The following is a 22,731-nucleotide window of genomic DNA, read 5'->3' as shown; positions in this document are numbered from 1 at the left end:
TGTGTGTTGAGATCACAGAGAGCAATGATACTGGAAAAAGCGAACAATAAGTAGCCCAAGCGTCTTTCGTATTCAATTTGCCCGTTAGGCAGTTATCCTAAACAGTGCATCACAGAGTATATCCCCCGCTATTCTTTTGCCTCGTTTCTCCAACCGCCTCAAACCTCCCATCCTCTCCTCTCCTGATCGCTTGCACTGCGCTCAACCCAGGCTTCATCCACTGCACTTTGTGCCCCTTGGCATGCAGGTCACGCACGACGGCTGGGTCAGTCCCCTCCTCAACGAGCAGCACATCTGGCAGCAGCTGGTGGTGCAGCCTGGGATGAGCCACAGCGTCGTAGAGACCTTCTCGACGCGCCAGGACGTGGAACGCGGCCTGGGTTGTGGCGCTGATGATGCGGGAACCGCCGGCGGCGCCTGTGGCGAGGACGATACGGCCGTCGGTGGCGTTCTCGGCGACAAGGGGCGTTATGGAGGAGAGCGGGCGCTTGCGCGGAGCGATGTAGTTGGCGGGGGAGGGGGCGAAGCCGAAGGCGTTGCGCCTGTTGGGTTGGCTGAAATCATCCATTTCATCGTTTCTTGGGAGTGGGTTGGTCAGTCACGGATCGGATCGTTTGGGGATGTTTCGTAATTTCTTTTTGCGTCTCAAAATCAGGTCGGCGTTGTCATGCATGACTTACAGAATGATGCCCGTGTCGGGCGTCATGATTTGTGCGCCAAAGAGCAGGTTGATGGTGGTGGTAGACGTGACGGTCAGGCCTGAGCCGTCTGCCGTGACAACATGCGAGGTGCCGTGGCTATCAGGGAGGTAGAGCCTGAGCGGATCGTAAGCTTCGACAGGCTGGGTCTGGTTGTCGAGGATGCGATGATAGATAGCCTGGGCCGTTTCGTTCCGGAACATTAGACGTTCATACTTGGTGATGTTCTTGAGAAACCCCGGATCGCCGAGCTGAAGGCGGCCTCCATAAGCGAACTTCATTGCTTCGACGAAGCGGTGAGTCGTCAGGTTAGCATCATCAAGGTCTTCTGGAGGGTACTGCTCCATGGTCTTAAAAATGCTCAGCATGACAGCGCCGCTGCTGGGTGCCGGGGTGGTGAAGAGCCGGTAATCGCCGTAAGTGATGCTCAGAGGTGGCTTCACGTCGACGCTGTATTCGGCAAGGTCGGCGAGGGTCATAGTTCCGTTCATCTTTTGGACATACTCGATCATGGACCGGGCTGAGGGCATGTTAGAGTCGTCTCTGTGTTTTGACTTCATCATAGGCCTGACCCACCAATTTCGCCTTTGTAAAACTCATCGGCCCCAAGGTTGGCGATCTTTTCGAGGGTCCTAGACGATGTTAGCAACAGGCAGGCTTCGCTTTCCCATGGCTCACTTACTTTGCATAGCGTTTTCTTGTGATTGTGTCGCCAAGTTGGAGGAGAGTGCCTGGCAGTTGGGGTCAGTCAGTCTTGACGGCAGCTCCTTGAAGTTTCATGCATCAAGTCCGTACCATTCGGGGCAAAGTCCTCGGCCCATATTGGATCGTCGACGAGGAAGGTATTGTTATTCGCACTCGCATTCGCCATGTACCGTACCAGATCCTCCGTCACTATGATTTTGTGAGCAGCCAGGCACGGATTGCGCTTCTGAGATGCCCCGGACATGCTCACTCACCCTTGAACCCTTCCCTCGCAACACGCACGGCGGGCATGACGAGCGTCTTCCAAGGCAGCGTCTATCCAGGAGAAAGAGGTAAGGGGTTTGTTCATGACGAATACGTGAATGCCGGCAGCCACTCACTCCATATTTCCGGTGCAGATACTCCAACCCCCGAAGCTCACCAGGAACAGCAACAGCCAGGCCGCCACGGACGCTGGCGTTTTGGTCGTGCTCATACATGTCGCGACTTGCAGCGGCCGGGGCCGTTTCGCGGTAGTCGATGGCCTCATACCTCCCGTGCTTGTCGCGGACCAGCATGAAGCCGCCTCCGCCGATGCCTGAGTGGTACATGCCAACGACGCCGACACAGAGAGTGGTGGCAACCATGGCATCTGCGGCCGATCCCTACGATAGCGAACATGTGTGAGTCTGGAAGGAGAAAGGGTCGGCAAGGTGGCCATCTCACTCACGCCGATGGCGATGGTGTTTATGCCGATCTTGGAGCATATTGAGCTCTCGCTGGCCACAGCGCCCCGTTTTCCGTCGGAATAAGGTGTGTTGGAGAAGATACCCTGATGGTTGGCGGGGAGGGCCGAGGTGAAGGAGATAAGATAGAAGCAGTACGACAGTAATAGTGGAGGCCCTATGCGCGGTTAGGTGGCCAGGCTCTTGTTCAATTGGAAAGTGGCCGATCAACTCACGCATGTTTGGTGTTCAAGACAATGAAACGCCAATAGAGTCGCAACTCGGGTAATTACTGGATAACAAAGCAGATACAAGGCCGAGAGATCCCACCGTGGAAGCGAGAAGCCAAACGCTAGTCCGATGCAGCCAGGATGAGACACTCAATACGGCATGCCTGGGACGTCGTAGAGATGTGTTGTAACGCTGATTCATTCAATGGGAGGCGAAGGTGAACGTCTCTCTTGCTCGCGTCGGAGATGTTATCTGCAGAGTACCCTACACGGTGTTGATGGGGGAACCGTGGTGAAGACCCGTCTCCGTTGAGATAACACGGTGGAGACGGCGTGCCTTCCCACCTTCCACCCTAACCCTTGCTTGGATCTGTCAGCTGACGCCCTCTGCTTGACGTGGACACAGTACATAGGTCATCCATCACAGAGGTGTGTCGATTTCGTTGCTTTGCGAGTTCTCACACGTGCAGCAAGAAAGCTATTTCTGCCAGAGTGAGAACGCCTGTCTGGGTCATGTGTATGGCCTCTCCCTCGTAGTGATCGGCACACAAGTTGTTCCAGAAGTCGAGGGAAGCTCTGAGCCAACATTCAGTTATCGGACGAACTCAAACAGACCGCCTCCTCTGTTTGGATCGGTTACCCAGGTTTCTTGATCGGAGGCCATCGGCAACCCCGTTGGGAGAATCACTCGACATTGTTCTCAGGAACAGATCTCTCTTCTGCGTTTGACTGTGCACAAGCGATGTTTGGCACGTCGACGAACGGAAACGACAAACATCAGTCAAAACGGCGTCTCTCGACTTTAAAGTCAAAAATAGCGACGGGAAGCCTCCCAGGTTTGAGGTTTGAGCTTTTTTTATTCTTTGAGCCAGGCCCGGCACAGCCTCACGGTGATCAGGTCAACGGCCGCAGTCTTGTGATTCCAATCCTGGCGCGGCATCGTCATGCAAAGACGGGCTTCCCCTCTTCCAAGCCCCTTCGTCCCTGGTGTTTTGTTTTGTCTGACGGGGGTGTCGTCAGGGTTGTCAAGGGTTCTGCGTGGTGTTGACGCTGGACGAGCGAGTTTCGCATTGAACAAAGCCCCGGCGGCTGTGGGTCCTTTACGGAGAAATCGGAGCTAGACGGACCAATCATGGCTGGTTCCGGACGAAAGGTGCGGTTTCGGGGCTTGGTGGGTCCCTTTCTGAAACTCGTTCGCATTCCCACTTTTCCTCCTTTGCAATCTTCAACTCTCTGGTTCTCTCGGAGTCCAGCAGGGAGTCATCCCGGGCATATCGCGGGTTTCCTGGATTTTGACACCATCGGCATTATTCACCAGTCGCGCGCAAGTGCCGTGGCCCTAGGCATGAATGCGGTAAACTCGGAGAAAAGACAAGAAAGGCGGCACAAACTTGAAAGATGACTCTCGCAAGAAACGATCAGAAACGACAGGAGATCTCATCTCTACATACCCGTCACAGAATCTTCCGTCGTAGCCAGGAGCTTGTTCACACCATCAGCGTTGCATCTAGCCCTCGTTACCCAGTGCCATTTTCCTCAGAATCGAAACAAGTCCAAAAAGAAGGCTGTCTTGGCTTCCACGCATGAAAGAACACAACCGAGTTTCGTCCATGGGCAAGTCGGCTGACAACACAACCAAAAAATATCCTCGTCCCATCTTGACCGTCTCAGATCTCCATGTATGTAAGGTACCTGGTTGCCAATCCACGCTACTCTAGGATTTTCCACAGCCTGCTGATCGGCACCCATCATCACGGAAACACCGCGGATAGTTCGGCAATCCCTCGTGCGCTTCGACCGATCCATTAGACGCCGAGGCGGTTTCATTTTTCACCGCTCATTCTGAGCGGTGGCTCCAGCTCGCAAAGGCTACACGATGTACACAGAGCCGCTCTCGACTTTTGGGTGAACTTTGTGCACGCCATGCATCCACAGTCCAAGTGTCAGAACATCGATGCCCTGTTCCATCAACGACACCTCGTCGTCCCCCCAAGACGACGAGATGCGACCTTGCTGCCCCTTTACCGAATTTGTGCTCTGCCGGCTGCCATGATTGGCTAGCTCCCCTGTCTCAGATTCAACCGTTCCTGAGAGCCCTTCCCTTGCAGGGCGGGAAGACTCCCCCAGTCTGGCGGAGCCCTCCAATGACCGCCGAGGAAACCTGTCTGGAGTCGAAACGTCGTGCTGGGTGTCCCCAGGTGGGGAGAGAACCTTTCTCGATTAAGGGTCCAAGATCACGACGATCCATGCAATAGCGCCTTGGTGGAGTGGGCGGCTGGGCGGCCAGCGAATCCCTCCCTCCCCCTTGTCGCGTGGTGAGACTGCCATGGGGCTCTGACGCCCATGATGCGTTCGTCGCCCCACGCACTTCTTCAACAAACATGGGGAACTGCCGAGCGGATGGCGTTGATAAAAGCTCCCCGGACCACGCCTCTTCCGGTCCGGTTTCTTCAGTTCTCTTCCCTTCTCCTTAGCCCTTCCTTCCCTTCGACCTCAAGTGTTGTTGTTTTTTTCTTTTCCCCAGTCAAGCATCATTCCCTTTGCTTGTCTGTTTACCAGCTTTCACTTCTCTCGCGAGCAGCTGTGTCTGTTTGCCCTTTTGCCGAGTTGACTCTCGCTGCATCCCCTCACTTCTGTTGACCTTTAGCCTGGAGCATTTTTGATATTTTCCTTTTGATATAAGCACAACACTGCCAAGATGAAGCCCGCCTACCTTAGTCTCGCCCTCTTCGCAGCCCTGGGCTCCGCCCAGAACCGGCGCCATCCCCGCGACCTGCGCCTCAGGAATCTCTTCCGTGATGCTGGGAGGGGTCCGGTGGTCATTAGCTCCATCGTCGAGTCGACTGATCTTGCCGCGGCCCAGCCGACCCCCTCGTCCAGCCAGTCTGTCGACCTTTCTACCTCAGACACTGTTGCTGCCATCACTACATCCACGGAGAGCAGCCTCACAACGTCCGAGTCTAGCACCAGCTCTTCGGAGTCGGAGACGACCACCGCCGAGGAGTCTGCTGCTGAGACGACCACCGCCGAGGAGTCTGCTGCTGAGACGACCACCGCCGAGGAGTCTGCTGCTGAGACGACCACCGCCGAGGAGTCTGCTGCTGAGACGACCACCACCGAGGAGTCTGCTGCTGAGACGACCACCACCGAGGAGTCTGCTGCTGAGACTACCACCGCCGAGGAGTCTGCTGCTGAGACGACCACCACCGAGGAGTCTGCTGCTGAGACTACCACCGCCGAGGAGTCTGCTGCTGAGACTACCACCGCCGAGGAGTCTGCTGCTGAGACGACCACCGCTGAGGAGTCTGCTACTGAGACGTCTGCCGTTGACGCAACCGCTACTGAGACGTCTGCTACTGAGACCGCCATTGACGCGACTGCCACCGAGTCGTCTGCTACCGAGACGACCGCCACTGAGTCGACGACCGAGAGCGTCTCCGAGATCGCATCCACTACCACGTCTGAGGACAGCACCATCACGAGCAGCGCCTCCCTGGATGCAGTCTCTGGTATCACCACTCTGACCGTTTCGACCACGGAGGTTGTCACCATCACCTCGTGCGTTCCTGAGGTCACCGACTGCCCGACCAGGACTCAGGACCTGGCTGCACTCCCCTCGTCGGCTCTCGAGACCGTCGTCGTGACGAACACCGTTATTCTGACCGAGACGGTTTGCCCGGTCACTGCGGTGCCTTCCATCTCTTCCAGCGTCCTGTCGGAAGCCTCCGAGGGTCTTATCACCGGCACCACCCTTACCCCGTCGGAGACGAGCACTGAGGCTGTGACTGAGACTAGCTCGGTTGCTGCGTCCGAGACCGAGTCCACCACCTCGGCTGAGACCACCTCTGAGGCCGTGACTGAGACCAGCTCGGTTGATGCCACGTTGACGAGCTCCGTGGCTGCGTCTGAGACCGAGTCTACGACCACCTCATCTGAGGACAGCACCGTCACGAGCTCTGCCTCCCTGACCGATGCCATCTCTGGCATTACAACCCTGACTGTCTCGACTACTGAGGTCGTCACCATTACCTCGTGCGTGCCTGAGGTCACTAACTGCCCGACTAAGACCGAGGATCTGGCTGCGCTGCCCTCTACCGCCCTCGAGACCGTCATCGTGACAAACACCGTTATCCTGACCGAGACGGTTTGCCCTGTTACAGCGGTTCCTTCCATTTCGTCCAGCATTCTGTCGGAAGCCTCTGAGGGTCTTATTACTGGCACCACCCTTACCCCGTCGGAGACCAGCACTGAGGTTGTGACCGAGACTAGCGCTGTGGATGCCTCGCTCACGAGCTCGGTTGTGGCGTCTGAGACCACTTCGGAGACTAGCACCATCACCAGCGCTGCCTCGTTGACGACGGCTGTCTCTGGCATCACGACCCTGACCGTGTCGACTACTGAGGTCCGCACTATCACGTCGTGCCTCCCTGAGGTCATTGACTGCCCGACCAAGACCGAGGAGATTGCTGAGCTTCCCTCGGAGATCCTCGAGACCGTTATTGTCACCGACACCGTTATCCTGACCGAGGTCGTGTGCCCTGTCACCGCCGTCCCGTCCATCTCGTCCAGCGTCATTTCGGAGGCCTCGGAGGGTCTGATCACGGGCACTACCCTTACCCCGTCTGAGACCCAGAAGATCGTTGTTACCACCTCCACCGCCACCTCGACTGCCACCCTGACCACTCATATCACCCAGACCAAGGTTCTCACCGTCACTGTGGGTGCTGGTGGCAACGGCAACGGCCAGGTCCTCACCACCACGGTCAAGACCACTGTTGGCACCACGGTTGTTAGTGTCATCAAGACCAAGACCAAGGTCACCAAGACCACGACGATCGTCGCCTCGACTTCGGCCACCTCGGCCGTTGAGGCGATCACGACCTCCGCCGTCGACGACGAGGAGGAGATCACCCTGACCACCACCAGCACCTCGACCGGCACCAAGACCGTCACGGTGAAGCCGACAATCACCACCGAGGTCATTATCAGCACCGAGAGTGCCAAGCCTGGCTTCAACACGGAGATCTGCGAGCCCACGACCGTCACAGAGCTCTGCGATGCTGCTGCCACCGTCACCGTTACCGAGGACGCTGCCACTGTCACCGTCACCGAGGGCGCCGCTACGGTGACCATCACCGAGGCCGCTGTTACCGTCACCGAGAAGGAGGCCTCGACCGTCTTCGTCACCGTTACCGCCGGAGGCAACAACCGCGACGTCAACAAGAAGAAGAACAATAAGAACAAGAACAAGACCAAGACCACCACCGCCGAGGAGGCCACTACCACCACCGAGGACGCTGCGGAGACCACCACCACCGAGGAGGCCGAGGCCACTACCACCACAGAGGCCGCGACCGAGACCACGGACGCGGCCGCTGAGGCTACCACCGCCAGCGCTGCCGAGGACGATGCCGCCTGCACCGATGAGGTGGAGGTGGTGACGGTTACGGTGACTTCAACGGCGGCGACGGCTGCGGCTAGCGGGTTGTAAGGTCTTGCCTTGACAAGTGTGGTTGGCTTGGAGAGGAACAGGGCGCAAGTGATGTGGAGTGTGGGGTTGGGTAGATGAGGATTAGGGCAAGTCTGTTCAGATATACATACGTCTTTCTTTATTTGTCTATATGTATAAATACCCCAATTCAGAGCTTTGGTTCTCTGACATGTCATGAAGGAATGAAGTGGTTGGTTTCTCGGTTTTCATACAGCAAAAGGCGCATGTCGGTCGTTTTATAGAGTTACAAATACAAGGGGTCACTCACTGTCCATATATACAATGTACCATCTCACTGAAGTTACAGTGGATCCCTTCTTGGACAATGACCATCTTGCTCTAACTATCAACAATGTGGCAACTGGCTTGATTATCATCAGCATGACGCCTCAAGCAGAGGGTCTGTCTTGTTCCACTTGCGCAACGCACAACCCGAAATGGTTTTTTTTTATTACTTTTTTCACATATGCCCATCGCTCCTCGGCCTTTTCCCAGATAACCTCATAGCGCCACCACGATGACACGTTCACAAAGTACCCCGACCCCAAGACCGCGTGTTCTACGATGATGTAATTAGTTGAATCCAAAGGCCGGACACTCGCTCCAGATAGAAACAAGCCCCCAGCAGGCCCCTTTCCTGGCCTCTCCGGATTTGACACTACCAATCATAACGACGCCATAAAATACAGGTATATCCCATCCCGCACCGCCCATCGCAACTCTTCCCTTATCAGGGATGCAAGCATCCAGACCATCCAGGCCACATCCCACCACCACCACCACCATAACCACCCCCCCTTTCATTCACGACTTGAAACACAACCCCTCACTCGGCAGTCAGCTCGGCCACCCTCCTCTCAATCTCGGGCACACCCCTCAACAACACCTCCAAATCCTCCTTCTCCTCTTCCAGAGCCAACCGCTTTTCCGCATCCAGCCTGGTAAACACGTAGTGCCCCTGCCCATCGAACTGCAGGATGTGCGTGTGATACTTCCACAGGCTCCTCCTGTGGCTGACCGTCATGAGGGTAATGCCCAGACCCTTGGCGGTGTCGTACATGACCTTCTCCGTGTCTAGCGTCACGCTGCTGGTGCACTCGTCCAGGATGGCATACCTCGGGCGGTGGTAGAAGAGGCGAGCCATGGCGATGCGCTGCTGGAGCCCGCCCGAGAGGACGTCGCGCCACTCGGCCTCCGAGTCCCACCCCTCGGGGTAGAGGTCGAGCAGGTGCTCGAGGGACAGCGTGCGGAGGATGGCGGCCAGGTCGGCGTCTGTGACGCCCTTGGCGTGCATCGCGCGGGGGCTATCGGGGTAGATGATCTGCTGGCGGAGGGACCCGCGCGAGAGGTAGGGTCGTTGGGGAATGTAGAAGATGTCAGAGAAGTGGGGCTTGTAGACGGTACCCCCGTAAACGGGCCACAGGCCGCCGAGGATGCGGAAGAGGGAGGATTTGCCGCAGCCGTTGGGCCCGACGACGAGGAGGTGGTCACCCTGGCGAAGCGTGAAGGACAAGGCCGGGACGAGGACGTCGCCGTTGGGCGAGATGATGGGCACGTCGATGAACTTGATGTCTGGGCTCTCGAACACCTTGCCGCGGCCCTTGAGCACGGCAGCGTTGGTATCCGTCCCCGAACTCGAGACAAGCTTCTTGGAGTAGTTGCCGGCCTGGATGTCGTCCATGACGCGGAGCAGGGTTGAGACGCGCGACGTGTAGCCGGCGAGCTCCATGACTTCCTTGTACGAAAACATGATGCGGCCAAAGGCGTCCGAAGCGCTCATGAGCATGCGGCGGTTGGTGACGAAGCTCTCGGTGCGGTCGGCCATGGTGTTGATGACGGAACCGGGCAGCTTGACGAAGACGGGGGCGCTGCAGAGAAGCAGGCCCAGGGCGCCCCAGAAGTACTTGATGACGTAGTCCTCCATGAAGCCGTGGTAGAGACGGCGACGCAGGATGAAGTTGACGTGCTTGATGAGGGTGAAGTAGCCCTTGTCCAGCGTGTTCTTCTCGGCCTCGTGGCCGTGGTACAAGGCCACCTCTTCGGCGTGGTCAATGAGCCGGGAGTGCTGGAAGCGGAACTCGCCCTCGAGGCGGGCCTCGTCGGCCACAAACTTGCCAAAGGGCGGCGTGAGGGCACGCATCACGTTGGCCGACAGCTGGACGAGAAGCGACATGAACACCACACCCTCGCCGCCAACACTCCTCGAGAGGGTGATCGTGTAGATGATCTGCGGGGATGGGTGATTAGCGATACGGGCATCTTCCAAAGGGGGGGGGGGGGGGGGGGGGACAGCAAAAAAGGACACATACCATATCCAGCATCGGCTTGGCCAGGTTGCTGTACAGCTCCGACAAGCTGTTTGAGAATTTTGTAACGTCAACGGCGATAAGCTGGTCGGCGTTCTTGATGCGGTCGTCGAGGGCCGAAATACCGTAGAAGGTCAGGTTGGACAGGTACTTGTCGTGGATGTACTCGGTCAGGCGCGAGCGGTAGCGCAGGGCAAGCTGGGACTGGTGATAGGCGAGCATCGAGTTGGTGAAGGTAGCGGGCACCGCAATGAGCATCCAGGACATGATGCGGGTCAGGAACTCGCGGCCGTTGCCCTTGACGAGGGCCTTGACAATGGCACCGTCCATTGCGGCGACCTTGAGGCTAATTAGGGTGCGCAGGACGAGGAAGAAGCTGTGGCTGATCAGGAGCCGGGCCTCGCTGCTCGCCCAGCCGGGTATGACGATGCGCACCAGGCGCATCAGGGCGCGGAGGAACTCGCGGTTCAGCTCAACCTTCTTCTTGGAAGCGGCAGGGCCCTCGTCGTCGGCCGACAGCGCGCGGGTACCGGAGGCGGCTTTCTCGGCCCGGGCGCGGGCCTCGCGGGCGGCGGCGGCCTTCTGGTCAGCGATGCCGGTGCGGATGCGGTTGGCAAGGGCGACGAAGAGGGCAATGTAGACGGCACGGGAAATGCGCGTGCGGTTGCGCAGGTACATGGCCGTCAGCTGCGAGACAAGGGCGCGAACGGTGCGGGCGCTGGCGGCGGCGCCCCGGGGGGAGGCCGGCTTGGACAGCGTCGGCGCCATGGTGGGCGACGGCGACGGCGTCAACGACAGGCGCAAGCAGGCTCAGTCGGAAAAGAAAAGGGTGTAGATTACGGGATGGTGGTGGATTTCATGGGGCGGAAAGGCCGTTGAGACAGACGAAACAAGAGGGAGGGAGAGAGAGGGAGGGAGGGAAAGAGAGGGAGGGAGGGAGAAAGAGGGAAAGAGGATGCAATTGATGGATGGTGGTGGTGGTGGTGGTGGGTGTTGCAGCGCGAGAAGCCGTGAGAGGAAGCGCAGCGATCGGCCGAGCTCGCCGCAATTCCTTTGCGGTTGACTGGATCAGGGTGGAAAAGGATTTGTTTTTTGGGGGGTCTAATTGTCCGGTGTGAAGCTAAAGTAGAAGGCTGGAGATGGTGGACTCGACCAACCCGCGCCGAGCCCGATGTTGTTGTCCTCGAGGCATTGCATGCAACACAAGAAAAGGAAGGAACGCATGCACGCTTCCTCGGCCTTTGCGTCACCTGCTTTGCTTGCTGCTGCAACGGACAGGCAAGACCCGGTTGACTTGCACCTCCCCAGCAGCATGTGATTGTGCCGAGCTGTCCCTGGCCCCCCGGGTCTCCCTGCTCGGCAGTGGCGGTCAGCTGCCCGAGGGCTGGTGCCCCACCCCCGCTTCCATCCCCGGATCCACCCGGACGGTCTGGGGTAACTTCGCTGGGCTTGGCTCCGCCCTCTTCATTTCGTTCCTCTCATCAGAACCGGTTGGCCAGGCTCACGACCCCGGAGTTCCACCTAACCGGCGCCGAAGGAACTCGTTAACAAAGCCCACGTCCGCCTCGAATTCGGCGTCCGATCTCACTTCCGTAGCGTGATACGGTCCGTGGAGCCCAGGCCAGGCCGGGCCAGGCTGGCAGTTCACGGTAGGCTTTGTCCGGATCAAGCCGGACAAAAGGGGAAGGGGAAAAAGAAAAGGAGAGAGGAAGCCAGTGTAAACATAAACACGCAAGAAAACAAAGTTCACCATGGCGGCCTTCCTCTTTCTCGTCACTCTCCTCGCGCTCATCGCCCACGTCCTTGCCAATACAGAAAAGACAATCTTCCTTGGCCCGGACCCAAACGCCGCCTCCGTCCCCGAGGACTTGTCAGCCCTTCACCTCGACACCCTTGCCCCTGACGCTTGGTCCCTCCGCGCTCAGCTTCGCGCCGAGTTCCCGTCGCCGGAGCACCCCCAAGGGGCCGCAACCTGGATTGTCCTTGATGGGCTCACGCCCGGCCAGCGGTACGAGGTGCGCGTTTGCTGGCCAGCCACAGTATGCTCCCTCCCTCCCAGGTCATCTGCCCTCTCAGAGCGCGCCAGCTAACCCTTACACCAAGCAACCCACGGCGTTCGCCCTGAAAACGTACGCCCCTTCAACGGTGTATTCCACACCTGCCCTCCTTTCCTCCCTCCAGGACTACTCCGCCTCTCGCCAGCCATCAAACACCACCGCCCCCCGAAAGCATGGCCCCAACTCGGGCTCCCTTCTCCTCCTTCAGATCCTCGCCGCGGCAGATTTCTTCACCACCGACGCGTCTCTCATGACCCTCCCTCCGCCCGTCGACGCCGACGTCATCCTGGACCCGTACCTGGCCAACGTCCTGCCGCGCTCGCTGGCGGGGACGGTGGTCTACCTGGTGGTGGTGGGGGCTGTGGCGTATCTTGGGCTAGCTCGCGGGGCGAGGTGGGTGATTCGCGAACTGGTGAGGAGTAGTCATGGCCACGGAAAAGTGGAGGACGAGGGGAGGAGGAAGAAGGTGCAGTAAGAGGAAGAGACTCCATCCACGGGGAATGTAATCGTTGCGGTTGTCCTAAAGAAGCAATAATCATTTTGGTAACAGCTGTTCCACGATGGAGGCCTGGGGCCAAAAGGAGCCCACCAAACAGTCCCATCAAGCTCACGGGGAGGTTGGTAGCTAGCTACGGTATCCCCCGTTGGAAGTTTAATCTTACCACTGCGGTGCCTGGGCTCGGGCGGTAGCGGTGGCGGTGGTAGAGGAGGGGTTAGGAGGAGAGCGGTCAGGTTGGAGCTCCCCAAAGAGTGACATTAGGACATTTCCTACAATCCCCGGTGCAAATGTTCCATGAGTGTTGGAGGGCTGTTGTAGCCAGCCACCATGGAGCCGTTGCCTAAGGCAGCCCTCGTCGAGAGATGGATGCTCCCAAGAGGATAAGATTCAAATATCTCTTCACGTAAGTAATGTCTGTGCCTCATCATGGTTGGCGACACGGACAGAGAGCGAGGGCGAAAAGAAGAAAATCATGTTGAAGGGACTTTGTGCTGTACGCTTGTATTAAACAGAAACAAATCTCATTGAGCCCCAACCAACCAACCAACCCGCCCCCCCTCCTCAACTCCACTCGTCCATGGTGCATGGTATAGGGTTCATGAACAGACGCAACTCAGTCATAGAACGTATCTATCAGAAAAAAATGAAACCAAAAAAATGCCCCGAGAAATCGTCATTTCAAGAAGAAAACGAAGAATCTGCAAAGCCATCCACCCCGCATATCCCAGCACACGCCTTCCTCTCATGATCCTGGACGGATCCCCCCACACGAATCTCCTCCACCGTTCACCTCGCACCTCACCAACGCAGCCCTGCTAGTACCGCGGCGAGTACGATTGATGATGCGGGGGCGGCGCACTCCCCGGATACCCATGCTGCGGGGGATAAGGCGACGAGTGGGGGCTTCCGTAGGAAGGGTTTGCGCCATACTGCGGCTGGCCGTACGAGCCCGAGGCCGGGGGATAGCCCTGGTGCGAGCTCTGTTGCGGCGGAGGGCCGTAGCTCTGCTGGTGATACGACGGCTGCTGGGCCGGGGCCTGGGTGTGATATGTGGACTGGACCCTTTGGGAAGGGGAGGAGGGCGAGGCGGCGTACGAGGCGGCGCTGCCCGAATAGGACTGCGCCGTGGTGGGCTGGCCGGGTTGAGAGGGTGGCTGGTACGAAGCCGGCGGGGCGGTTCCGCTGTAGCCGCCTGGCTGGGGGTTATTGGTGTAGCCAAAGTCGTTTTGGCGCTGAAATTCCAAGGTTAGCACCGCGGCTTTCGAATCCTCGGAGGCGCGAGTGTAGCTATCCTACCGTTGAATGCTTGCCACCAAAAACGTGGCTGGCGACTCCGCCGATGACACCTCCCAACCCTCCCGAACCATGGCTGGAGCCGTGGCCGCCGAGGAGGCTCGAACCTTGCGAGGAAGGCTTGCTGCCTGACGAGAAGATGTTGGAGGCAACTTGCGCCGCGAGTTTCCCACCGAGGCTGCCGCCGCCGCCGCCGCCGCTGCCGCCGCTGTGTCCGCTAGAGCTCGAGAGGAGACCGCCGACGAGGCCACCGACCAGGCCTCCAGAGCCCTGCGAGCCGCCGGATGGCTTACCGCCGAGGCTGTTCAAGGCGGTCCCGAGGAGCGACTGGGCGGGGGAGCGTCGTCAGCACATGTCAAGAGCGGCAAAGGCTCCAACGGAACAAAGGACTTACCCCAAGACCTCTATCACTGGACCCGCCAGGGCCGCCGATGGCTCTTGTGCCGTCACCCGGAGTTCCATCCTCGCGTGGGTGTAAGGGCTCGAGCCTGCCGTCCGGGTACCTGGCCGTCTTGCTGCCGTCGGGGTACGTGATGATCTCGGCGCCGTCGCGAGGGGAGGCGCCGCGACCCGGGAGACCAAAGGGGCTGTCTCCCTGCGGGGCTGGGGTGCTGCCGATGGGGGCGGCCTCGGTAGGCACCTCCCACTGCGAGACGCCCGTGGAGAGCTGGACATAGTAGTATTTCCTCGAGGACGCGTCCCACTGGGCGATCCAGCCGGGAGGCAGAGGTGGAGGTCCGTAGGTCGGGCCCTCGCCGCCGGGGGAGGGTGGCCCTGCCATCGCTGCAGATGCGGGTAGCAGGTAGGTGGATGTAGACGAGGTGTCGGGGAATGTCCCGAGGCGGTGTGTCGAACGAGCCGTTGGGAGACTCTAGTCGTTTCGTACGCGGACGCTCCACGACGGCGGGGTCGAGCGTTGGGTGCTGGAGCTGGTGTTGGGCTAATAATCTCGCTTCCGTGTTTCTCGCGGCACGGTCTCTCGGCCTCTTTGTGCTCCGACAGATGGCTAAATAAGGTGTGATACCTAGGTGACGGAGAGGGGCAGCTTGGCTTGGGAGAGGGAACAATTAGGTGGCTGCAGGAGGGGGATAGCAGATGGAAGCGCTGCGGCGTGGCGTGCGACCAGGATGCGATAGTGAAGAGGGGGCGGGGCACTGAGACCTGGAGACGAGAAACCGGAGACTGGTCAGAGAGCAAAAGGAAAAAAATGGGGAGGTGCCCCAATAAATTAAAAATCTCTATTCCAAATGGCCATGCGAGCCGACTGACTGGCATCATCAAGGCAACCAGAAACATCACTGACTTCTTCTACCCTTGCACCTCATCGTCAGGCCCCATGGCAACCGATGGCGTGGATGGAACTGGAAAGGTCCTGTGGGAGATTCGAGAAGAGCGAGGGAGCCAATCTCTTCCAACCTCCCGGTCCTTTCACTGCCCCGCACTACCGGCTTAGCGCTGGCAAAGAGCTGCGCGGACCTCCCTCCTATAGGTATTTACTGTGTAATACTGAGGTGACGGAACCTGGGGGATTTTCCCACGCGGCTGCAGCGCCTCAGGCCATTTTCCCATCTCGGGCATCACTAGCATCGCATTGCCATCCCAAACGAGTCGAATCTTTCGAGCTGGTGTCCCGGTTTTCCTTCGAGCCAGGCAGGTTGAGCGCTGCAACCCAGCCTCCAGAGCCGACAAGGACTGCCTGCTGAGAGCCTGCTAGCGGGCAGCTACAGGGAATCTCGCCCCATCACTCATCACCTTGCCTATCCCGCCCAGATTGAACTTGGCGAGCGCAGCATAGCCTCGCAGTCCCACGAGACCATGCCCGCAGGCCAAAGAGGGTGGTGATCCGCCATTTGTTCCCCCCTTTGTTTCCCGTTCCAGGTCACCCGAGGACGCTGCCGTCGAGTCGTCATCTCCTGGACCAAGGAACATGCGTCAACCAGAGCAATAGACTTCAGCCACAATAGCTGGCGCGTTCAAACGGGAGGCAGCCAAGCCAAGCCGTCCTCCCATCCAAACATCTGTTCGCTCCCAAGCCTGACAACCTTGAGTGAGACCGTGCCTGCGCACTTTGACACCATCATCGATTGGCCTGATTGTCTGCTGACAAGCAACGAGTTCGACCTGCATCGATTTTGTGCTTTTGTGCCGTCTAGACGAGAAGAACCGTCAACATGATCGTTCTCATCTTCCTCTTGGCAGATCCAGCCGGTGTTGATCTACGCACAGCATGTGTCCCTACAACAAGAGATCGAACAAGCACCGCCGTACCAAGCCTCTGATGTCTGTCGCCGGCCAACGCCAAGCTGGGGGCCGAAGGAGAGAAGGAAGCAACGCTTGCCTCTTCCCTACGACATCGCCCTCTCTGCCTATATCCTGTATTATGCTCTATACCAAACCGCCTCACCGGTGTCTCGACCCCTCCTCCAATCGAACCCTCTGTATCCCTACTAAAAGCACGGAGGCTCAAAACAGGGAGGGAAGGGGAGCTGGTGCTGTTGAATAACCCGAACACTCCCGCAGTTGTAGCCATTTCTGGGGTCTAGGTACTAGATGCTAGAGGTGACCGTTCGTAGCCCCATTGCTGTCATTCGTCGTTGCGGTGCCGTCGCTTTCACCGCTGCTGACTACTGCTGACGGCGACGGTGACTTGGCCTGCTTCGTGTGCGCCTCCTCTTCTTGCTGGCCGTCCGTCAGTCCCTTCCGAATGGCCAGCACGCTGTCGACGATGACGGCGTCGATGCCCTCCTTGACTTGGCGCTGTTTCAAAGCTGTCAGATATACAAGCCCGAGCATTGAAAGATAGAAAAACATGGAAAGAAAGAAACAGAAAGAAAGGATTGTTGTTTGTAAAAAACAGGGGAGAAACTCACCCGAACCAACTTGGGGTCGTTATTCATTGCCCCATAGCTCACACACACCAATCCATGCTGCTTGACCACACGCACCAGCCTTGGGCTGTTAACAAACGGCTCCGAGTGGCTGACGATGCCAAGCAGATTCCACCTCGACGCAAACCGAATCGCCTCTTGAAGGCTGCTCGCCCTGATGTCCCCGACGGAAGCCGTTCCGGCGTCTGTGAGGAACAAGATCGGGATGTTCGGCTGCTTGAAGCTCATGCACAGGCAAATGTCCGGGTTGAACGAGCTGAAGATGACGTGCCGCGTCGGGCTTCCCGGGCCGAGGTGGTCATACACCTTCTCCAGCACGGTATCGCAAAACGAATTGAGCTCGACGGCGTACGCGTCCATCTCGTGCTCCTCGCTCTCGTGCAGCATCGGGTACTTGAGCTCGATGTTGAACCCAACGTTGGCGGGGATCTTGCGGAACAGCTCCTCGAGCGTGGCGAACGGGGCCTGGATGAAGTTGCCGCGCGAGTTCGCCTTGAAGCCCTTGGCCTTGAAGTCGCGCGTGTGCTTCATGCGCTCTTCCATCTCGTGCTGTTGGCCGAGATGCTGGTGGTGCACCGCCGGCCAGTCCATCGACATGGAGCGCTGACGGGGCCCAGGGCTGTTGCTGCGCTTCTTCATCCTGCTGAGCTGCTTGTGCTGCGGTCCGTGGTGGCCGTTGCTGCTGCTGCCGTCGCCTCGTGTCGAGTCCGGGTTGATGTGCAAGAACTGCTCGAGAGTCAAGGTGTGCACGGGCGCGTCGAACCCCGTCTCGCTGACGAGGAAGTCGTGGTAAATAACGGGCACGTGGTCCTTGGTCAGCTGCACGTCAAACTCGACGTACTGGGCGCCGAGGTTGGCGGCGGCAATAAAAGACGGCACCGTGTTCTCGCCGAGCTGCAGAGACCGATTCGAGACGAGGTTCTTTCCCAACCCGCGGTGGCCGATCACCATGGTGGACGTCATCTTCTTCCAGTACGTCTGGTGCTCCGTCACCTCCATGTTGGGGTGTGAAAAGGGGGTAATGACAAGGAAGTTGAAGTTGACAGTCCCAATGACCTCAAAGTTGGCGCCCACGATCGGCACGCACACGTCGCCCTGGAGGTTCATGCGCTTGGTCCCCACCGTTTGACGCACGCTCGACAGCAACGCCACGCCGCGGCCGACCTTGTTCTTCTCGTTGCCCGAGTATGTCGGTACGATGTCAAACAGCAGGCGCACCTTGGTGGCGTCGGCCGTGGTGAACACGATGGGCTCCGTCGTGATGTTCTCGTGCACCGGCATGTCGATGATGGTAGGCTCGCCTTGGGCGCCGTGCGCCGACACCATGATGGACAAGGCCGTGTCCAACTGCGTTGTATGCGCCTCGGCCAACGGCACCCGGTCCAGCGTCACGGGCTGGATGTGCTTGCGCATGTCCATGGATCCAAGGCTGACGAGCACCAGGCTCTCGTCTTTGAGGTACCGGTGGCCGAACGACTTGACGGGCTCGGCGGGGCGCGGTGGCACGTTGGACCGACGGTCACCCAGAGACGCCACCACATCGTGCGGGGGCGGCGAGTTGGGTCTCTCGTCTTCGGAGCCGCTGCTGGTGTTGCTTGTTGTGGCTGTCCCCGCCGCCTCGTCGTCCTCGGCGCGCCGGCTGTGCGCAGCGAGAAGCCGCGCGATGGGGAGGTGGCCACGCAGGGCCGCGTGCTCCTTGGCGGTCCATCCGGACGAGTCGGGCTTGTCAACGTCAGCGCCGGCATCGACCAGCAGCTGCGCGACCGAAAGGTGGCCGTCGACAGCGGCGATGTGCAACGGGGTCCAGGCGAACGACTTCTCGGTGAGCTCGAGGTTCGCCTTCTGCTCGGCGGTGCCGCGGATCAGCACTCTTGCGCACTCATCATGACCGAAACGGGCGGCGATGTGCAAGGCGGTCTCGCCGTGTTTGTCCTGCCAGTTGATGTCTACGCCGGTATGGACTAGCATCTCTACGATGGCGCAGAAGTTGGCTTTGGTGGCAATGGCCAGCACGGCGCTGGACTTTGAGATAGCCCGGCGCATCTCGGCCTTGCGCTCGTTCACGCCGAGCCAGTCCTCGCCCTGCAGCAGCGCTTTGGTTGTCAGGACGTGGCCGCCCAGAACGCTGAGGTGCACCGGCGCGTTGCCGTCCGTATCCTGCCACTCGGGAGCATCAATGCCGTTCTCGACATTGAACTGGCCCCAATCCTGCATTGTCTTCATGATGATTTGGCACACAACGACGAAGCCGAACTGCGCAGCGTAATGCAGCGGGATCCGGCCAAAACTGTCCCGGGCGTTCAGAGCCGGTCGCTGGTTCGGCATGAGGGAGTCAAGCAGAAACATGAGCATCTGGACGGCCTCGTCGTCCTTGGTCAAGAGGTCCGACTCTTTCAAGTCACTGACGCGGGGCGCCGAAAGTGGCTCAGCGGCGGGCGTGAGGTAGTTTTGTGCGTATTGAGCAGTGCCGGGGAACTGATGGGCGCCGGAGTTGGTGGACGAGCGCTGCCAGGACTGCTCGTCCGTGTCCTTCTTGGACGAGGCAGTCTTGGTGCGGCCGATATGGATGACGAGGCGATGGATGCAGTTGCGCTCGTTGATATCGTCGGGCTCGTCGAGCGACGTAATGCGAGGCAGCAAGAAGGCGGTGCAAGCCTTGGAGCGGGCCGAGATGCAGCGTTGAAGCAGGTTGAGCAGCAGGCGCTGCGATGCGGGCTCGGCGGTCCTCACCAGATTGCCCGTGGCCAGGCTGTCTCGAAGGCCATCGGCGTCATCGGCACGGATGGCCTGGTCGATCTTCTCCAAGAGATCTGGCGGCAGGCTGAGCATGGCCATGGCCGAAGCCCGCCCCAGGGAGCGGGTAGAGCGCTCGGAGCGGGCATCATCGACATTTTGGGCGGCATCTCCGAGGACCGAGATCCACTTATTGATCTCGGACAGCAACCTAGCAATGGTGTTGTCCTTCGCGAAGGGGCGGGGGTCGACCTTGGTGGAGATGTAGCGATGCTGGGTGGTGGTGATGGGAGTTTTTGTCGTCCCCGGGTTGGTCTGAGCCGCCCCTCTGTTGAGAAGCTTCTTGTCAAGCTTCTTTGTGATCTTGACGAAGCCACGGCGGTTGATCTCACCAAACCACTGCAGCTTTCGCAGCTGGCTGCGCAGCTCCAGCAGGGCGCCCATGAGCTCCTCGGTCTCGTCATCATCGAGGTTGGAGACAACATCGGGAGAGGTCCCGTAGCGGTCCTGGAGCACCTTGAGTCTCCGGCCGGCGTCGGCAAACTTTTTGTTGTAGAAGGAGTCGACATCCTCAAGGTTTCGGTCCAGCTCAAAGAAGAATTCTGCCAAGGTCAGCATTCGAACGTGGCACACGATCCCGGGTCTTGGTGGCTGAGCAGAAGTTCGCACCAGCTAAGTCCACTGGCTCTCCATCCTGTGCTGCCCTGACTGAGGCCTTGATGAGCTTCTTGAGGCCCTTGTAGTTAATGTATGCACCGGCCCACTCAGGGACCTGGTTCCGGGGGAGGCTGCATGCGAATGTTAGCATCCACTATCCTACGAGGAGCAGATGAGTCAAGGCAATACGCACTTTCGACCAAACTTCATGCCGTGGGTTGGTTGTTTACAGGTCGATATCAAGAAGACTGCTTGTAGACTCCGCCTGCCAAGTGCCGCGTCACGATGAGACGGCCACCCAGGCTGCTAGAACTCGACGGCAGGCACGTCCTCGAGTCCGATATGTTGGAAATGCCAACCAAACGAAGCCCGGCTAGACCCAGTTGTTGGGGGAAGACTTTGAAGGCTCAGAAAGAAGAACTGAGACACATCAGAAAAAAGGGAGGCAAGGTGCCTGAGGGAGGTGAAGAAATTAAGAAGTGATGAGAGTGGAGTGCAGGGATGATGAAGGTTTCCTTGCCGGGCCGGGTGTTGGTTCCCACGTGGTCTATCTTCGGGGAGGTCGAGAAGGCTGACGAAGTGGGGGACGGTTTGGGGTGCAATCCATAAAGAACAAGGGGGAAAAGATTCATGTCATGCTGGCCCGAAGGAAGGACACCGGATGTTCAGATGGACGTCGGCTGGTTAATGATGAGATGAGGCAACTGAATGCATGTGCTAACGTTTACTTGGGAAGTACGAAGCAAATCACGCGGAACGCCTTATCAGGGCATGGAACTGGGGGCAAATGTACGAGAAAGAGGCAATAGATGGAAGGGAACGGAGTCGTTCATGGTTTTGTGCTGTAACAACACAGTATGCACAACACCTTACCTCAGGTAAGGTACCTACTTAGCTAAGGTGCTCCTGTTCCTAGGTAGCCTGGGAAACTCGGTCCAATCCGCGCGGCATTTTGATCCGACATCCGGGGCAAAAAACTGCAAGCTGATCCATCCTGGCCGAGGAACAGACAAAGAAGTCGTTTGGAAGTCGAGGCGCTGCTGAAACGACTGGAAGACAGCCATCCGGGCCCCCCTCCCCCGCCACCTCCGGGTGGTCCGTCCGAGCCACTCATCAGTGGCCGTGGCGTCCGGTGCTGTCCGCGGCGACCCTCATTGGGCCGATCGTGAGAGGCCCCACGGATCTTGCCAAAAAAGTCCATCCGGATCGTCCCCTTTTTGACATCTCCGGCTCCTTTTCAGATGCGTCCATCGCCAATAACTGAAACGCCCGCTGCCAACCTCACCTAAAGTACCCGAGGTACCTACGGACAGGAGTAGGGTACACTGCATATACGTACTGTGGCTTGGTTGATTCATCGCATGCATCCACTCCTCTCCCGGCGGGGGGGATTTCACCCCTCCTGAAGCCATGAGACTGTGGAAGCCGGTGATGTCTCACCGGTCTCCGGACCATGCCATCCCACATTAACCAAATCTCACTCAAGTCGAGGCCGTTGCTGTACCTTGCGATGAGGAGACAAAAGAAGGAAAGAAAGAAAAAAAAGTGTATACCTCGTGACCAACACGTCGCAAGAACCTCCACCCCCCCAACCTCTGAAGCGAGACGCTAACGCCAAGGGCATGGTCTTGTGACGCGTTACCATGTCAAAGCCCAGGGTACATTTATCTCCCATGTCCTGCACCGTTCGTACCTGACAGGAGGCACTACATACGGTGTATGTGGTGTAGTGTATGGACAGCTTCGTCCGAGAGATCTTTCTTTTCCCTCCTTTCTTTTCCTTGGTTTTTTTTTTTTTTTCTTTTTAATACCGTGGCCGACCGTGCTGCCCATCGGAATAAGTCAGATACACGTGGAAACGCGATAATGAATGTCTGGTTTCAAGTGTGATGCATGTTTCGATTTCCGACAACCCGGAAATCCAGGGCGCAGTAGGATATACGTATGTGTCCAGGAGAGACAACTGCTGAAAAGAAGTTCCATCCTTAACGTTCCTGTGCCCAAAGGCCGTCCCTGATGTAACCAGGGGTGGGGTGGAGGATTGCAGTGACGGGATGGCTTGTATGCAGATGTCTTGATGGCCTGCACAACCCTCACAGTGATAGACGCCTTGCTGTCCGACTACGAACCGCCGTCCATCTCTCCTCTACCCTGCTGCTATACTTGCCATTAGTAACGTGTTTGGTGTGCAAGGAGATGCCAAGTATCAACACCATCCCTCGACCACCTTAGTTCCCTATCGCCTGCGTCCAAGAATTCGGGGCTTATGTCTCGTCAACCCGCGGGGCTGAAACCCCGAGGCCCTTCCGGAGGCGCGAAGTACTTTGGGGGCGTCCTGGGCCGTGATGAGGAAGTGATATGCGCCGGGTTTATTGGGAGGGTGGTGTGTGATGGTGCTCTTTTGGGCGCTCGGAGGCGCCCGGTCAGTCTCCCTGGCGATCTTCTCTTCCGATTCCTCCCTCCACCTCCA

General features: G+C 58.4%; 6 protein-coding genes across 6 annotated transcripts; 2 read left to right on the top strand and 4 right to left on the bottom strand.

The window, feature by feature from the left end:
• Nucleotides 1-109: 109 nt before the first annotated feature.
• Nucleotides 110-2,347, bottom strand: VTJ83DRAFT_6613 (uncharacterized protein; the record flags this gene model as incomplete). The annotated part of the gene is made up of 9 exons (XM_071013344.1): nucleotides 110-578; nucleotides 681-1,218; nucleotides 1,275-1,330; nucleotides 1,381-1,429; nucleotides 1,494-1,592; nucleotides 1,658-1,718; nucleotides 1,784-2,047; nucleotides 2,113-2,285; nucleotides 2,344-2,347. The coding sequence occupies 9 exons, from the start codon at nucleotides 2,345-2,347 to the stop codon at nucleotides 110-112; spliced, it is 1,713 nt and encodes a 570-aa protein (XP_070864240.1).
• A 2,688-nt stretch (nucleotides 2,348-5,035) lies between these two features.
• VTJ83DRAFT_6612 (uncharacterized protein) lies at nucleotides 5,036-7,828 on the top strand (the record flags this gene model as incomplete). The annotated part of the gene is made up of 1 exon (XM_071013343.1): nucleotides 5,036-7,828. One exon carries the CDS (start codon nucleotides 5,036-5,038, stop codon nucleotides 7,826-7,828), a length of 2,793 nt encoding a protein of 930 aa, XP_070864239.1.
• Nucleotides 7,829-8,654: 826 nt separating this feature from the next.
• On the bottom strand, nucleotides 8,655-10,902 carry VTJ83DRAFT_6611 (uncharacterized protein; the record flags this gene model as incomplete). Its single annotated transcript, XM_071013342.1, has 2 exons — nucleotides 8,655-10,055; nucleotides 10,138-10,902. The coding sequence occupies 2 exons, from the start codon at nucleotides 10,900-10,902 to the stop codon at nucleotides 8,655-8,657; spliced, it is 2,166 nt and encodes a 721-aa protein (XP_070864238.1).
• A 983-nt stretch (nucleotides 10,903-11,885) lies between these two features.
• On the top strand, nucleotides 11,886-12,666 carry VTJ83DRAFT_6610 (uncharacterized protein; the record flags this gene model as incomplete). The annotated part of the gene is made up of 2 exons (XM_071013341.1): nucleotides 11,886-12,173; nucleotides 12,238-12,666. 2 exons carry the CDS (start codon nucleotides 11,886-11,888, stop codon nucleotides 12,664-12,666), a joined length of 717 nt encoding a protein of 238 aa, XP_070864237.1.
• Nucleotides 12,667-13,505: 839 nt separating this feature from the next.
• Nucleotides 13,506-14,764, bottom strand: VTJ83DRAFT_6609 (uncharacterized protein; the record flags this gene model as incomplete). The annotated part of the gene is made up of 3 exons (XM_071013339.1): nucleotides 13,506-13,922; nucleotides 13,987-14,310; nucleotides 14,378-14,764. 3 exons carry the CDS (start codon nucleotides 14,762-14,764, stop codon nucleotides 13,506-13,508), a joined length of 1,128 nt encoding a protein of 375 aa, XP_070864236.1.
• A 1,772-nt stretch (nucleotides 14,765-16,536) lies between these two features.
• On the bottom strand, nucleotides 16,537-20,471 carry VTJ83DRAFT_6608 (uncharacterized protein; the record flags this gene model as incomplete). The annotated part of the gene is made up of 4 exons (XM_071013338.1): nucleotides 16,537-16,740; nucleotides 16,854-20,206; nucleotides 20,274-20,392; nucleotides 20,455-20,471. 4 exons carry the CDS (start codon nucleotides 20,469-20,471, stop codon nucleotides 16,537-16,539), a joined length of 3,693 nt encoding a protein of 1,230 aa, XP_070864235.1.
• Between the last annotated feature and the right edge of the window lie 2,260 nt (nucleotides 20,472-22,731).

Source organism: Remersonia thermophila, chromosome 6, assembly GCF_042764415.1.
Source record: "Remersonia thermophila strain ATCC 22073 chromosome 6, whole genome shotgun sequence".
In the NCBI taxonomy this organism is placed as follows: Eukaryota; Fungi; Ascomycota; class Sordariomycetes; order Sordariales; family Chaetomiaceae; genus Remersonia; species Remersonia thermophila.
This window is presented reverse-complemented; position numbering and strand designations above follow the sequence as displayed.